Below are 17,586 nucleotides of genomic sequence, written 5' to 3'. Positions count from 1 at the left end.
TTTCAGTAAGAGTTTCAATTAAATAATTTCTTGGCAGTTTAATGATTTTTACTTTTAGTAAATTTATTGAGTTGTTCATTCATCACTGCAATCTAGTTTTAGAACATTCCTATCACCTCAGTAGTTTCGTTTTGCTTGTTTGCAGCTAATCTGTGCTGTCAATTGTAGGAAACTACTGGTCTGCTTCTTGTCTCTGTAATTTGCCTCTTCTGGATATTTCACATATACGGGATCACACAAAATTGTGATTGGTTTATTTCACTTAGCATAATGTTTTCGGTTTCATCCCATTTGTAGTGTGATTCAGTAGTTTCTTTTTTTAATTGCTGTGTAGTAGTCCATCGGGTATATATACTATATTTTATTTATTCATTCACCAATTGGTGGGCATTTAGATTGTTTCAACCTTTTTACTTTTTAAATACATATACATATATATTGATTGAGGGATTTCAGAGAGGAAGGGGAGAGGGATAGAATCATTCATTGGCTACCTCCTGCACACACCCCACTGGGGACTGAGCCCACAACCTGGGCATGTGCCCTTACCAGGAATCAAACTGTGACCTCCTGGTTCATAGGTTGACTCTAAACCACTGAGCCACACTGGTCAGGCTCCACCTTTTCACTTTTTTTTCCCTTTTATTCTCTTTTTGTTTTCTACCACCTTTTCACCTTTATGAATAATGCTGCTATGAACGTTTGCATACAGATCACTGTGTGGACATATGTTTTCATTTTTCTTGGGTAGATTGATTCCTAGGAGTGGAATGGTTGGGTAGTATGGTACATTTATGTTAAACTTTTGAAGAAACTGCTAAACTTTTCCAAACTGGCTACACCATTTTACAGTCATTCCAGCAATGTTTGGGAGTTCTAGTTTCTTTATATTCTCACTAGCATATAGTTGAGTGTGTTTTCATGTAGTAGACATTTGTAATGAGATATCTATTCACACCTTTTCCTCATATTTTTATAGATTATTTGTCTTCTTATTACTGAATTTTGAGAGTTATTTATATATTCTGGATATAAGTCCTTATCAGATATGATTTGTAATTTTTTCCTACTCTGGGTCTGGTTTTTAAATTTTCTTTAAAGGAGTAAAATATTTAAATTTGGTAAGTCCTATATTATCAAAGTTTTTATGTGTTGTATTCTGTTAATAATTTAAAAATCATTTTCTGATAGAAAATATATTTATGTAGTTCTAAAATCAAAATATACTTAAAGGAATTTAGAGTAAAGTTTCTTTTCAACTTTTATTCACGAAGCCCTAATCCAGTTCCCCTCTACAGAGACAACCAATATTGCTATTTTCCTGTACTTACAGAGATAATTAGACTCTTTTTATTTATTTTTGAAGTCAAGTTACAGAAATTTTGATTGGGGTATTCTCTGTAACTGTTATTGATTTAGGAATACTTACTGTTCCAGTTTATTTTCTCCGTGCTGTAAGGATTTAAACACACACACACACACACACACACACACACACACACACAAAAACAACCCCTATTTCCTGTCTGTTTTGCTACTTTCTTGAAGATTTGAGAATATAGACTAGTTTTTCCATTTGAAGTATGATTAAGAGATTAATCATTTTTATTGCTAACAGAGATGGGATGTGAGCCTCATACCTCACTGCAAGCATTGGCTTGCATTTATTCATTTCTCTGTACTGTATATTTTTTTTCTTTCTCTTGAGTACTTCGTAGTATTTTAAAGAACATTGAAAAAAATGCCTTCATTAATTAAGAGTAATTAAAATGTAAGTTATAGCCCTGATCGGTTTGGCTCAGTGGATGGGGTGCCGGCCTGCGGACTGAAGGGCCCCGGGCTCGATTCCGGTCAAGGGCATGTACCTTGGTGGCGGGAACGTCCCCAGTGGCGGGTGTGCAGGAGGCAGCTGATAGATGTTTCTCTCTCATTGTTGTTTCTAACTCTCTATCCCTCTTCCTTCCTCTCTGTAAAAAATCAATAAAATATATTTTTAAAAAAATAAATAAATTGTAAGTTATAGCTTAATATTCAAATGGCTACCTTATTTTTCTTTTCTCATTTTTTTTGACAGTCTACTCAAAACATTGTCATTTAAAATAATACATCTTTATAAGATCCTTGACTATTGAATGAGAACATCACAATGAAACTAAAACTTTGGAAGAAAATTGTTCTGCTGTAATGATCTACCTCCCAAACAGCAGCACACTTGTCAACAAATATACAGAATGATGCAGGAAAACTTACTAGAAAAGAGCAGGAAGAAATTGGTTGGGTGTTAATTTTGTGTTTGACATCTTTAAAGAACCTTAGAGTTATTTGTTCATTCTCTTATTTTAGATGATTTGCTATTAGTTTCTTACTACTTATTTGCAGAACTAGGTTTAGAACTCAGGTCATCTCCATCTCCTGGTTCATTGTTTTTTTCCACTTTACTATGCTACCATTTATTTTCATTGTCACTTTTTAAACTTTTTAACTTTTTTGTTTAGTTTAAAATAACATTTTGAAATGTTTGCTTTTTCCTGTCTCTTCATTCTGTTTTGTGTTTAGTACCTAATCTCGCCTATGTGCTGTTCTCTCTTATAATATTTCCTGGTATGATCTTAAGAACCTGAACTTCTACTATATTGATTTTGTTCATTTTGTTATTTTAGAGTTCCTGTATGATCCTGACCACTCTTGTGGAATTTTTTAAAATGGTGTCTGTGACATTCAGGCATTTAAATGAAAAGCGGTCACATGCTTTGAGCTGACAAAATGCACCTTTGTGCTGTTTTGCCATCCTGCATCCAGGTCACAGTACATGCAAGGTTAGCACAGCCCTGTACAAGAATGGTACACAAATTTGGGAGGCCTTTTATTCTTTTAAAGATTTTTTATTCTCTTCTAAATTTTTAGCATGTCCTACAAGTACATCTGTTCCTAAAGAATACACAGTGTGACTTCCCATGCATTTTTTTGAAGGGGAGTGGTGAGGTAGCCATTCATAACTTTAATCCACAAACCTGCCTCTTAGGTGATTTCAGTTGCAATAGGTGGATATCTTTGTGTAACAGTCTTCACACCCAAATTGTTACATGCTTATATTGGTGGGAAACACACATGCACAAGCAAGCACACACACACACACACACACACATGCCATACAGACATAATTGAAATGCTATAAATAGCACCTATACTTTTGAGGTACATTTGATTGTTTCATACCAGGAGGAGGCCACATTCTAATACAAGTATTTTTGGAAAAAACTTTTATTTGCCTCTTTCTTTTGTCACCTCATATTGGAAAATAACTGTCATTTCAGGATCTGTGGGGAATATTCAAAACAGGTCACTATTTCAGTCAAGAATTGTTTACTGTCTGGTTCAGTACGCCTGTGGCATTGTTAAACGTGAAGCATTTTGAAACATCTACACCCAACTTAGGTTGAAAGCGAAAGACTTTAAGATTGGGTGTGTTTGGATAAGAACTGGCTATCATCAGATGACAGAGAAAGTACTTCATAAAACTTATGTGGCACCATTGTCTACTACTCCTTTAAGAAATTATTCATGCATGAAGGAATTTTGCCTTTATTTCATCACATGAAGGTAGAATATACTAATTATGAAGACGTGCTTTAGGTCATTGTTCTTGTGGAGTAACTAATGATGCTTTGTGTGTTTCTTTTTGTTGTTTTATAAGTGACTAGAGGAGTTAGCCAAGTTAGAGGTAACAGGAAGTAATCAAAGGTGAGCTCAGGTAAATTTTTTCTGTGGTGTTAGCTTTAGTTAAAATGACTCAGAGCTAAGCTTCTGTATGAGACCTGAAGTGAATTTTTTTCTTTGTTCATAACATTAAAAAACACACACAACATATCGACAAAAAACAGCAAAAGTTAAAGCCCATAGCTTGTATTCTTTTACTTGGGAGAATACAGAACACCTGTAAGCTTTGCCCAGTCATATTTCATTTCCCAGTTTTCTAATTGTAATGTATAAAAACCTAGTAGGTTAGGCTTAAGAGAATAAAAATGTCTGTCCGTGCTTTGAATAATTCTCCGTAACAGATGGGCTGTTTCAATCCAGAATTCATACGGATATTTTACAAATGGATTATATGTGTAAGGAAAAGCTTACATACATTCCATGGCAAATTAATAAGGATTCCCTGCATGATTCTTACCGACAATTATAATCCTGTAGCCACTTGCCTTTTTTCATTTTCATTTCTGCCCTGCTGCCTGGGAACTTACTTACCTTGAGGCCCTTCCCAACCATTTTAATTTTTGGTTTCCAATTGAAGTTGTAAATTTCATTATTCATCATTAAATTTCTTTGCATTTTACTGTCTTCTGGCACTGGGGATATTAAGATGTGTAAGACATAGTCCCAACTTTTAAGAAACTATGGTCCAGTTGGAGTGGACAGAAAGGTATACAGATGTGGTGTATACAGCACTAGAGATATGCAAAGAATAGTAGAAAGCACGTAGAATTGCTGTTTTATCCATTCTGGAGAAGTAGTGAGACTGAGCTAAGTCTTAAAAAGGTGCACAGAAATTAGACAGTTGAAAAGGAGGAACCAGATCAACAAACCAAATGACCACTGTAGAGGTGGAGTCCTTCACCAGCTACCCAGGAGCTGGTTAAGGGGTAATATTTGGTCTAAATAGTCTCTATTTGTTGAGGACTAGCCATAGTTTTCTACTTATCTCCTGTAAATATGAAGAAAATTTTCAGTGAGGTTAGAAATGTGGGGAAATTACTGAGGAACTAAGTGACTTAAGTTCGACCTATTTTTTGCCTAATTAGTACATTGGAAGATCATTTTAACAACTTTAAGCAAAGGGAGTCATAATGTCCCATTTAGGCATACTAATTTGTTATTTATATTGCTTTATTTTTTAAAAAAACATATTTTTATTGATTTCAGAGAGGAAGGGAGAGGGAGAAAGAAATAGAAACATCAGTGAAAGAGAGAATAATTGATCGCCTGCTTCCTGCACACCCCATACTAGAGACCGAGTCTACAACCCGGGTTGTGCCCTGACCAGGAATCGAACTGTGACCTCCTGATTCATAGGTTGACAACCAACCACTGAGCCATGCTGCCAAGGCAATATTATACTGCTTTTTTATTTTTATAGGCTTTATGAGAAACCACAGAATAGTTTTTACAAAAAGTAAGAAAAGATAATGTATTCATATTTTCCCCTCCTTTGCTCTATAATATGGTTAGATTTTGTTTATAAAGTGAGTTAGCTGTTGAGGTTTATAATAATTTTTTGTCAGACATAAAGCAATTAGAGCAAAGAAATATCTAAATCTCATGTTACTCATCTAAGGCAGATCCTTCTAGTTGAAGTTTGAACCAGCAATAGACAGTGCATAATGGCACTGTCCCCCAAAGACATGGCATTTCCATTTAAAAACTCATAACACAGAAACACAGAACCTACAAACCTCATCAGAATTAGGGTTTAGGAGTAAAAGTAATGATGGTTTACAATTTCAGTAATTCTTTTTTCACTCATTTTAGAATTTGTTTTCATTCTAATATCTTTTTGTATCTTCACAGTTTTTTATTTGGAAGATCATTTCAGTAATGGGTTTTTTTTTTCTTTAATGTATCCAGGTTTCTTATTCTATAAAGTGAGGATGTTTCCTACTATCTACCTCATAGTATGTGTTTAAATGAATTAAGTTTGTTTAAATGAGATTTTATAATCATATCATTCCAAGGTTTTACAGTGAACACTTTCTGTTATTGTTTTCTTATGAGTTGGTTAGTATTTTTTTCTCAAATAAATGTTTTTTGTTGTGGTGTTGGTGGGTTTTTTAATAAACCTACTGTGCAGAGACAAATACTTATTGATGTTTGTCCTATGCACAGAGATGTAAATGTATGACGAACTCTGTATGGCAAGACTTCCGTGCCCTGATAGTTACTTTTTTTAGAAATTAATTTCTGGACATGATTAGAAATGCTGGAGGTGGGCTTTGTTAAGGAAGAAATAAGCTACGGCATCTCCATAGTTACTATGGCCCGTTCTATTATCATTTACTTGTCAAAATGTATTAAAAGTAAAATCTTAAGGCTAGAGGTCTGAAAATGTTGTCTGATAGTGAAAGTTTTTTATTGAAGACTAAGCCACGGAACACACATTGAAGTTTCTAGCTTTTCACCCTTTTGTAATTTTGCTGAGATATTGAGCCCAACATGTGGGACTGGGTCACTGGGCTCTAATGAGAGCTTCACCCTTTCAGTTTCATATTAACACATTCTGCTCTTCGTTGTTTTTTCTTCCTCATTGAATGTGTATTTTATATTTTAAAAAAGATACAGTGTTATACACAGTGGGAATTCAAAAAGGTTTTCATATGTAGCCCTCAGGAGCAAAGATCAATACTCAAGTTTGACAAAAGCAATTTGTTAGGCTTAGTTTTAACTTGATAATTATATTTTCTCTTTTTGAGTTTATCATTATGCCACCAAATTGTAAACTAAAATGAGTCCAATTCTTTGCCTTGACTGTTTTATTTTCCCTCCATCTCTGTGCTTTGTCTGAACACATGGGTAACATGGACTAATGTTGGTGATCTAGAATCTGTTAGTGAGTTAATCCATTGACATATATCTTCTAAAATCAAGGAAGTAATAAACTGATTATTTTTGTTATTCTCCATTAATGAAGATGAGGTTACTGGACCTGTCAGAAGATGCCTCTGATTTCCCTCAATTATTGTTGTTTACCTAAATCTCAAAAAGTTAAATGAATTAACATGGCTTTTTAGAAGTGGAAACAGACACTTGCACAATTAATATTTCACCTTTAGCACTAGAAAACAAAATTCCCATAACAAGATAATAACACGTGCAGGTGATTAAAAGCTAGTCATCTTCTTCATTAAAATAAGTTCTGTGCAATCTCAGTCTGGCCATGTATAAACTGTGTAATTATCACCTATATTTTAAATGAAACAATTCTGAACTATTCTATTATTCATACTTGACAAATATTAATGGGCTTTATTATACCCAACTGGAATTACTGGTTGTTTTATGAAACCAGATCAAAGCATTTGAACCTGTATTTTCAAAATTGTAGGAAGGGTAGGGGAATAAATGAAAAAGTTTTAATTTCTAACTTTTACCACATTTTTATTTTATTGTTAGGAGGCTTTTAGTTTATTTAAATGGTCTTACTTAATTTAATACAGTGTCCTATTTATAATTATAGCTCATTATATGGGATTTTTTTAGATTAAATTTTGGGTTATATCCTCATTATGAAATACAAAGGTTATAAGCAAAAATCAATGAAAATTACATGGCCATGTTTTGAAAATCTTGTATAAAATGTTAATAGTCAAGGCTCTGGGAATATAGGCAGAAATAATTTTTTAAAATATATAAAGTTTATGCATTGAAAGAGATATGTAGTATATATTAACTGTGATAATACATGTTCATTAAGACCTATATGGCTAAGTGAGTATAGATCCGGAAGAAGTTAATGTAAGTATTTTTAAATGAGTTTGTATTTCTCTGATAAATAGCACTCTCCTTCTGTTTGTGATCATAGGATAAAAGCTCTGTAAGCTTGTATATGTTCATTTTTACTGCTACATCGTGTAGTGTGCTCTTAAGATTGAGATCTCATTCCCCAGGAAGCATTTCTGTCTAAGATTAATTGCCCTTTTAAAATCAGCGTTTGATGTATTCCTTTGGCTATATCCTGACTTGGTTTAACCCTCTTTGACCTGACCTCACTGACTATTACCGCGAGGCTGAGTCAAAATCCTTCAACATGATGTATGCACTTCAGATTTCAGCCTGTGGTTTTTCATGTCGATGGATTCAATTAGTTGGCATTTTACTAATGAACATATCAGAGGTTACAGAATCTGTCAGACAGAACAAAATTATTCAGACCAGTGGTAATCAAAAGGCTCATCTCTTTATTTGTTTAAAACTTTTTCAGAAGTATTCAGTATTATTTAGAAGTTCTACCTTCAGCATCACACATTTCAAAAGAGCAAACCAAGTCATTTTCTGGTGAATTATAAAATGTAAATGTGAAGCCACAAAGCTAAAAACATAGTTACAGTGTATAGTGTTAGATTTCTATTATTCCATATTCACAAGTGTGAACTAAAAAAGAAAGTTCTTTATTTAAACTGAAATTTTCTGATTAAAATCATTTTCCCATGAAGATATACCAGCCATTTCTTTAGCTTCCTTTAAATTCAGAGATTTCACATATTTAGTATACTTATTAATGGTAAGAATGAAACTTATGCCTCTCTCTAGAATCTCAAGTGACCTATTTTTAAAGACATTTAGGTCATATTCCTTGTTGAAAATTGGCTAAAAAATAAGGGTTAAAATATAGATTAGGATGGGGAAGGCTATGAGCCATTGCTAATAGAAATCTCCAAAAGACAGATTCATCACATACTGTGAGTTCTCAAATAATATATTTTAAATGTATAACAAAAATTTTGGAAGTTGTACCCCCCCCACCCTTCCAAGAATGTTTTCATCTTTTAAGAAAATAAGAACCTTACCTAAGACATATTAAGCAACATAATCATAGTACAATAGGGTTCATTTGACTTGTCATGATGTGCTCTACTGAATATACATGTTGGGAGCACTACTGGCTTAATCCAGAGGGTTTACAACACTTGAGGAATTTTTTAAAATGTCATTCATTCTGTTATTTTCATAATGATTGAGTCTTTAGATTTTTGATGCTGTCACTTTTTGTCTTAACACATTCATAAAATTCATGTGCCATACTGCAAATTAATATGCAGAGTATATATTAATATGAGGCCAGATTATAGCCTTTTGAATGTTAGCAGTAAAACAATTATTCTCATAACTTTGTGTTCAGGAAGACAATTACAGTGAGTGTTTACTTGATACTAAACCATGACCTTTCAAAAACTGATCTTCTGTCTTCACTTTAGTAATATATTTGACACTTATTTTTTTAGAGAGTGAGAGGAAGGAAGGAATGGGGAAGAAAGTCACTCAGTTTTTTGAATACCTACTATGTCCAAACGCTGTGCTGAGTTCTTTACTTGGCTATCCCATTTAAACCTCCATGCAACCTTGAAGATTAGAATTCTTTATCCACACTCTAAGATGAGGAAACAGACTCAGAAGGTTAAGTGATTTGCCTACTAATTTGAAACTAGTGTGCTGATTGCAATTCTAAAAGAAATATGTTCCTGTCTAAGCATAAAAGACTCACTGGCCTGGTGGCATAGTTGGTTGGAGCGTCATCCCATGCACCAAAGGGTTGCAGGTTTGATTCCTGGTCAGGGCACATACTAAGTTGTGGGTTTGATCCCAGATCAGGGCACATGCAGTAGACAACTGATTGATGTTTCTCTCTCACATCGATGTTTCTCTCCCTTTCCCTATCCCTTCCTCTTTCTCTAAAAATCAATTAAAAAAAAAAGACATATCCTCAGGTGAGGATTAAAAAGAACAAAAATGCTTTAAAGTAGATGCTAGTTTAGAATTGAATTTGTTTTTATCAGGCTGTTGGTGATAATACAAAATTATGATAAATTTCAATCTTATTTCATAATACTTGGACTTAAAAGTGAGATACATGTAAGAAATGAAATTTTATTCTGATTGTCTCTTTATTGATATATGATCTCTTTAAGTGAACTGAATTCCATCTCTACCTAAAGAAAATACAAAACTTTGACATTTGTTTCTGTCCTTTTCCTTAAGTCACAAACCCAAAGGATTTATGAATGACTGTTTTTATATTTACAAGATTAATTAAAATAATTAGCTTAAAAATTGCTATGTGGACACCTGGCCGAGTGGCTCAGTTGGTTGGAACATCATCCCATACTCCAAAAAGTTGTGGGTTTGATTCCCTGTCAGTGCACATAGCTCAGCTTCAGGTTCAATCCTGGGTCAGGTGCATATGGGAGGCAATTGATCCATGTTTCTCTCCCTCTTCCTCTTTCTCTGAAAATCAATAAAAACATATCCTCAGGTGAGAATTTTTTTTAATTGCTGTTGACATTTTATAAAATAATGACATGTACTCTTCAAAGTGGTTAAGATTACAAAATGCTAAAAACTGTCCAGAGTTTAGAGCAGTGAAAATTAAGTGCAATGTGTGGTTCCTAGACTAGATCCTAGACTGGAGTGAAAGTAATGGTGAATGTTGATAAAATTTGAAATTATTACATAATACTAGAGGCCCAGTGCATGCCGGGGGGGCGGGGCGGGGGGTTGTCCTCAGCCCGGCCTGTGCCCTTTTGCAGTCCAGGACTCCTCAGAGGACATTCCTCTTGCAGTCCAGGACCCCTTGCTCCTTATTGCTCACTGCTCCTTACCGCTTGGCTCACTGCTCCTTAGCGCTGCTGCGGAGGCAGGAGAGGCTCCCACCATCGCCACTGTGCTTGCCAGCCATGAGCTCAGCTTCTGGCTGAGCTCCTGTGGGAGCACACTGACCATCAGGCGGCAGCTCCTGTGTTGAGCGTCTGCCTCCTGGTGGTCAGTGCACATCATAGTGACCGGTTGTTCTGGTTGTTCTGCTATAATGGTCGCTTAGGCTTTTATTATATAGATTATATTGTGGAGGTTACAAGAAGTACTTTTTCCTCTCACCTAAGTTCTTCTAGTTGGGCTAATAATTCAAACAACATACAGCAGATTAATAGGAGCAAGTCAAAATTTAATGCATGCACAAGGGAAATTCACATAAGCATGAAAATTCCAAAGACAGCGAGGCAGGTTTGGGTATATATCTCATTTTGGACAAAAGAGAAAAGGGGGAACAGTGGTCTTAGATTTTAAAAGTGAAAATGGGCAATTTACAGGTAGCAAGAAAGTGCCAAATACATTCCTGCTAGGCAACTCAGAAAGTAATAGTACACAGAGGCGGGGAGGGCGGGGGGGGGGGGGGGGGGCTCTGGAGGCTTCCTATTTGTCAGACTTAAATCCAATCAGGCCAAGGGGGCATGGTAAGATTTCCTTCCTGGGGCAGGGCTTTCCATCTGAATCTCAGGCTGGAAAGGGGAATGTCAGGGGTTCTTTCTGAGGCTTGGTTGGTTGTTTCTTTCTTTCTTTCTTTAATTGGGTTTTAAAGAGAGAGTAAGGGAGAGGGAGAGGGAGAGGGAGAGGGAGAGAAACAGTGTGAGAGCAGAGCATCCATGCTTCCTGCACGCCCCTTACCAGGGATTGAGCCTGCAACCGGGCATTTGCCCTGATGGGGAATCAAACCTGTGACCCTTTGGTGCATGGTCTGATGTCCAACTAACTGAGCCACACCAGCCAAGGCCTGAGTCTTGTTTCCTAATAACCAGCTTAAAATCAATATCCCAAAAAGCAATATTAGGATAGGAAAACTTTGGTCCCTTCAATATCAATGTTAAAATTTTTTTATTTTGATAACAGAAGGTACACATTAAAATACTTAGGGGTAATAGGTTCAGTGCTTCTAATTTACTCTCAAATGATTAAGAAAATAATTACATATACACAGAATGATAAAGCAAATGGGCAAAATGTAAAAAATTGATGAATTTGGGTGAAGAGCAATTTCTTATACTATTCTTGCAACTTTCCATATGTTTGAAATTATATTGAAATCAAAGTTACCCCCCAAAAAGTGCGCTGAGAGAATTTTATATAGAACTAGTTCACTTAATTACCATCTCAGTGTTTGCCTACTTTAAAGCATCAAACTAACTTTCAAAAAGAATCTGAGTGGGTGAAGTGTGGAGTAACATTTTTCTCCTGAGTCATCTGCTTTGAAGTGACATATTTCTTATCCCCAAGTATTAAATTCTAGATTCGCATTTTGAAACACAAAGGCATATTTACCAAAAACATGATTTGCTTTAGCAATATCATCAAGTGTTTCCTTTCTACTGCTAGGAAAAAAAGAAACCTCTGCTCATTTTTCACCATTCCATTTTGTTCTTTCTGATATTAGCAGAATGTATTGTGGGAGTTGGGAGCGAGCATCCCCAAAATGTGCCACCCTGGCATGCAGTTTATTTCACACTGAAATCAGTTAAAGGCCAACAAAGTTGGGAAGTTTTTTACTTCCCCTTTTGCTTAGATTCCTGCTTTAGGAAGGGAGCCTTGACTTAATCACCTTAAGAATGTGCACCCTGCCAGCACTGGTCAGGAAGACCACGCAAGTTAGGCTGGATACCCTTGTGTCCCATTGTTTCCCAGTTGCCCAGCAGGAATTTGCTACCACATGCTTCCTCAGCTACCTGTAAATCACCCATTCTGAAATCTAGTACCCCATCTCCCCTTTTCTCTTTTACCCCAAAGTGTCATATATACCCAATGTTGCCTCACTATCTTCGGAGTTTTCATGCTTATATGAATTCCCCATATTAAAATTTTCATTTTCTCCTATTAATCTGCTGTATGTTGTTTGTATTACAACTAAAGGGCTAAGGAGACCTTTCCCTATGTCCCAACAGTACAGTCATGCTTTGCTGTTATTTATGGTAGCATGAATTTAGGTGATAGCATATATGCTTACTTCTTGGCTTATCTGGAAACATTTTGACTTTTTGTTGTTGTAATAACCAACAGTGTGTATAGGTAGGGCTCTTCTATATAGTCCTGCTAGCCATCAAAAGCTAGTCTCAAAAAATTTATTGTGACAGTGTATTTTACCAGCAGCAAGTTATCCAAGCCCTGAAAACCTTTATTGACTAGTTATTAAGGTGCCAGGCACTGTGGGGGCATTCAGTGATGAATAAGAGAGAATCTGTAACTACTATTACCAAAATAATATATTTAACATTTTAAACTGTTGTGTTGAAGGATATAACTAGATCCACTTCCTTCGTTGTCTAAATTTAGTCAGTGACACTTTTTAAGTTGCAGATTAAAAGTGGCCTAAAATTAAAGCATAGAATCAGTGCTGCCTATTCAGGGTTGTGATAATGTGATTTATTGGGTTTGTTATACAGTGTTTGAATCGTGTTTATGTTCTCCAGCTTCTGTTGTACAACTTAAACTCCAAGTATCCTTTTGGGTAACAGGGCTAGTCTTTTGCCTTTCAAACGCACACTATGTTTGCTCCCGCATTTAAATACTTTAGGCAGAGTATTTTGATACTGAGTTGTAATTTGTTTCTCCTACTCGGTTTCAGAATATCCAAAAGTGACTCTGGTTTAAGGAAAAACTTTACAGATAAGGAACTTTTACTCTTATACCACTGCTCTTTCATTTTTTGACTCAGTGCTAAGTAGGAGGAAGATTCTGAGAATATTAAAATATTTCAAAGAAATATATAATAAGAATATAAAGAGAACTACACCGGAAATGTTTTCAAATATTCTAAGAAAGATTTAATACAGTAAAGTTTGGCAATCTAGAATTTACAAAGTATGAATCATTCCAGATAGCGGAGGGTGTATCCATTTGAATACCAACATTTTCAATCTTCTCAAAGGACTAATAACCTGCTTTCTATAGTATTCTGTATATAGCTTTATCTTTTATTTACAGATGATACTCATCATTACCAATCATTGTATTAACATTGTAATCACAACTGTGTAAAAAGCTTGTATAGATGCAACAAAGATTGGCAGACAAAACATGAAAGCATTTTTTAGGTTAGTAGTATTATGAGGTGATGTCTTTTTTCCAAAATTGTTTTAAACTATGACAGTGATTTGGGAGTTTGTTTGGAATTTTTATTTGGCTGTTTGGGGGATTGATAGTGTGTTAAGTTTTTATTTTTGGCATTCTTTTATCAATTCTCTGTAGTGTTTTTGTACCCTCTCTTATTGTCAATCTGTTGACTGTCACCTCCCAGGACTTGTGCTGCCTCTAACAGGAAGTTTAAATATTTCTTTAAAAGGGTCTCTTGTTTCAGGTGCCAGCCAAACCATTTCCACCATACATCATTAGCCTGTTTTGCCTAGACATTAGAGCACTAGAGATGCAAAAGTCATTTTGAACAGAGCAAAATGGGGGGAAAGTAGGGTATTTCCCTCTCATGTGGTTCCATTAATTCCCTGTTTCCTTGTTGTCTTCTGTCTCCAGGAAACTGAGAGGTTTAGATATTTTATTTTGAAGTGACAAATCAAGAGTTGTACCAAAAGAGTGACACGATTTCTTTCTTTTCCTTTTTTTTTCCCCAAAAGAGGAGTTTGGTTTTGCTTTCTTTGTTTTCCTAGGTGCTTCTGTTTACTTTAAAGATTGTCAGAACATCATCCCAAAATCATAAAAGAAGTAAAACTAACCTTAAATTTAATTTGTAATAAAATTTGAATTTAAAAGAAAAGTGTGAATGACAGTACCCTTTTAATTAGCGAATGGGTGTTAACAAAAGTCAATCAGGTTTCATGACTAAAACAGAAGTTCCTGAGTCAGACTCTCAGTTCCTTCTCATTAAAACTTTAACTCTTATCCTAATAATGTCTCTAAAACTTTCTGATATGTATTTGAACAACTTTATTGAAAATTAACCTACAGCTCCCATCTGTTTTATTAAACATCTTCCAAAACACAAATCTTATTCTTGATGATTTCTACTCACATATCTATTTGTTTTAAATAGGTATGACCTACTTCATGTACCCGCCATTTTTAATTGTCGCATAGTACAGTTTTTAATGTATAGCTAAAATAAATTCTGGTCAGTGGGTACAATGGGCTGTTTTCTCCACTATAGTTTCACTAACGTCAATCTTAGGTAAGCACAGTAATTAAGAAAGAATGAATACTTTCACATATAGCAACCGAATTTTTATCAGAATTCATTGTAACCCTCAGGTTTCTGTTTTGGGTGATATATATTGCAACATCTGAACTTTCTCCATGTCCACATTTCCTGCTTAGAAGACAGACCAGGTTTAATCTGTTGAAGCTGTAAAAATCCATCTAATTCACTAAGGACTCTTAAAAGACAGATATTTTTTTTCTTCAACTGTTTTAAGTCATGTTGATTATTATTGGATTTCTTTCTTGGAATAGATGGGGAAAGAAAGAATCAAGTGATGATTCATGGAATTGAGCCAATGTTGGAAACACCTCTACAGTGGCTGAGTGAACATCTGAGCTACCCGGATAATTTTCTCCATATTAGTATCATCCCACAACCCACAGATTGAAGGATCAGCTATGACAGGATTTACCAGAGCATGTTACCCTTCTGCTTCAGTCAGGTTTGGTGGAGGCAACCTGACCAGAAACCCTGCTGCAAGCCAAACAGGAAAAAGATTCCATGTCTGATAAGGGCACTGGGGCTGGTCTTGCTTTGCATCACCACTGCTTTCCTCCACTGCCGTCATTAAACCTCAGCTGCGACAGGAAAGACTTTACAGGATCACTGCAAGTCTTCTGTTTTCTTGTAAAATATAATGAAGCCGAAACCTTTGGCCTAAGAAGAAAATGGAAATATGTGCCACTCAATTTGTATTTCTGATTAACAAATAAACAGGGGTATTTCCTAAGGTGACCATGGTTGAACTTTAGCTCAAGGGAGTGGAAACATTGGTTTAATTTTCAAGAGAATTAGACTTAAGAAAGTAAAAGAGAAATTCTGTTATCAATAACTTGCAGCAGTTTTTTGTAAAAGATCAAATTACAGTAAACCCATCTTTCCTTAATGAAAATTTCCTGTTTACAGTCCCGTCTATTGGTATGCAAACAATCTTGTAACTTTGATAATGAACAGTGAGAGATTTTTAAATAAAGCTTCGAAATATGTTTTGTCATTTAATAACATACAATTTTGTCACTTTTCCAGTACTTTCTGACTCACATACTAGGTCACTGTTTTCACTCTTACACATTATCATTCAGACTGGCCATCACAGGCATGGAATGAATGTAGGGCATAGGATAACCTGTCTCAGGAGCTGTCATAGGTGTTCTAGCCGCTGATTTTTAAATCTGTGTCCTTCAGGCGCTAAAGATATAAATAATGTTATCATTTATCTCTGCTGTTTTACCATTATAAACCTTTCAGATCCTAGTATACTAAGCATCTGTATAGGATAATTTTGCATTTTTGGGAAAACCATTCCTTTCTAAGTTAGTGTTTTTCATTGGCTTCATGTCTAATATTTCACTCTGGTCCCTGGTAGCCAGTCTTTGAAGTCTAAAGATTACTGATCTCCTGACTGCAGTACCTTTTTCTTAACGTTACCAAAAATATCCAGAGGTTACTGGATTCTTATTCGATATAAGGGAAATTTTGCTGCACTTGATTACCACGCTGCTGAAATTCTACCAGCCAGAAGTATTTGTGCATTACACTTTGTCTCTTGTAAGCTGTCCATATTGAATGTTGGCTCATTTGGTTATGCTAAAAGACCTAGTATCACACAATAATGGTTTTAGATTGCACAATAAAAATGAATGTTTTTCTTATAAAAGCTACATATATTGAAGTGAGATCTCACTGGTGCTCACTGCTTCTTTTTCCCTTCTGTGATTTTCACTGACTGATAGCAGACTTATTCACAAAATGAGATAAACTTAGTCAAAGATCAAATATTCTGGAATAGAAGAGATAAGGCTCAAATAGAAAAACGGGGTACCAATGTGATCAGAGAAGAATCGAAGCAAGTAGCGAATAACTAGCTAACGTCCATAAAATGAAAAGTGCCATTTTAATACAGGCGGAAAAAATAGCAATATTTGAGTTACTTAAGGATAAAAAAAAAACCCACTGACTTGTATTTTTTTGAAAGAGGTTGATCTGAATATGATTGTTCACATTAAAAGTGTTTATTCGTCTGTTCAGTTTGGGGATTTTCCCCCTTGATGTTTTGACAGACTAAAGTGAGCATCAGTGGGCAAAAGGATCAAAATGCCAGGGAGTCCTGAGCTGTGAAGAAGCAAGTGCGGTAAGACATACTTTTCCACAGACAAGACCCGGGCAAGTCTCTGCTGTGGGCTCACGTGAACTACTAATGCTCTTGACTTCCAGATTGGGAAGCAAATTTATCAAGCCATCGCCCATTTTCACTTACTCGCTCTAATGAGTTACACCAGCATCATAACTGTATTACTCTAGTCCTAGGTAAGTCAAGCCTCCAATACCAAGAGAGAATAGAAACACAAGTTAGTGCTGGCTTAAATTTCTATTTTTGTTTCTTTTTCTTTGGCTATTTAAATCTTATGGTTTATTAAAAAATTAAAATTTCTGTCTTTATTTCTAGAAGTTAGAGATGAAATTTATATAAAGCAAGTTACCTATTAGGGAACTCATTGAAATTTCATTAGTCTTATACCAGTCATAAAAGTTCCTCTAAGAAATAAAAGCTATGAGGGATAAAGGAGGATATAGGAAAGAAAATTAGAGAAGGCCACAAATCTATATGCTTGTTTAACTCATCCTTGGTAGTGAACCCCTAAGAAAATGAAAATGTGTTTTAAAATTATTGCCATTGTTGCCCTAGCTGTTTTGACTCAGTGGATAGAGCATCGGCCTGCGGACCAAAGGGTCCCAGGTTCCATTCCGGTCAAGGGCACATGCCTGGGGTTGTGGGCTTGACCCCCAGTAGGGGGCGTACAGGAGGCAGCCAATCAATGATTCTCTCATTGTTGATGTTTCTA

The 17,586-nt window shown here is 35.5% G+C and overlaps 1 protein-coding gene across 2 annotated transcripts in view; it reads left to right on the top strand.

Moving 5' to 3' along the window:
- ATG5 (autophagy related 5) overlaps positions 1–15,749 on the top strand; it is a 118,961-nt gene extending 103,212 nt beyond the window's left edge. For both annotated transcript variants that reach the window (XM_006098008.3, XM_023761769.1), the window contains exon 8: positions 14,995–15,749. In XM_006098008.3, coding sequence (XP_006098070.1) covers positions 14,995–15,131 — 137 coding nt within the window. In that variant the 3' untranslated portion in view covers positions 15,132–15,749. The remainder of the gene's footprint in view (positions 1–14,994) is intronic.
- The last annotated feature ends 1,837 nt before the right edge of the window (positions 15,750–17,586 follow it).

The sequence above is a fragment of the Myotis lucifugus genome, unplaced genomic scaffold, assembly GCF_000147115.1.
Source record: "Myotis lucifugus unplaced genomic scaffold, Myoluc2.0 scaffold_216, whole genome shotgun sequence".
NCBI classification, from domain to species: domain Eukaryota; kingdom Metazoa; phylum Chordata; class Mammalia; order Chiroptera; family Vespertilionidae; genus Myotis; species Myotis lucifugus.
Note: the sequence above shows the minus strand (reverse complement) of the source record. Positions and strands in the feature narration are given on the sequence as shown.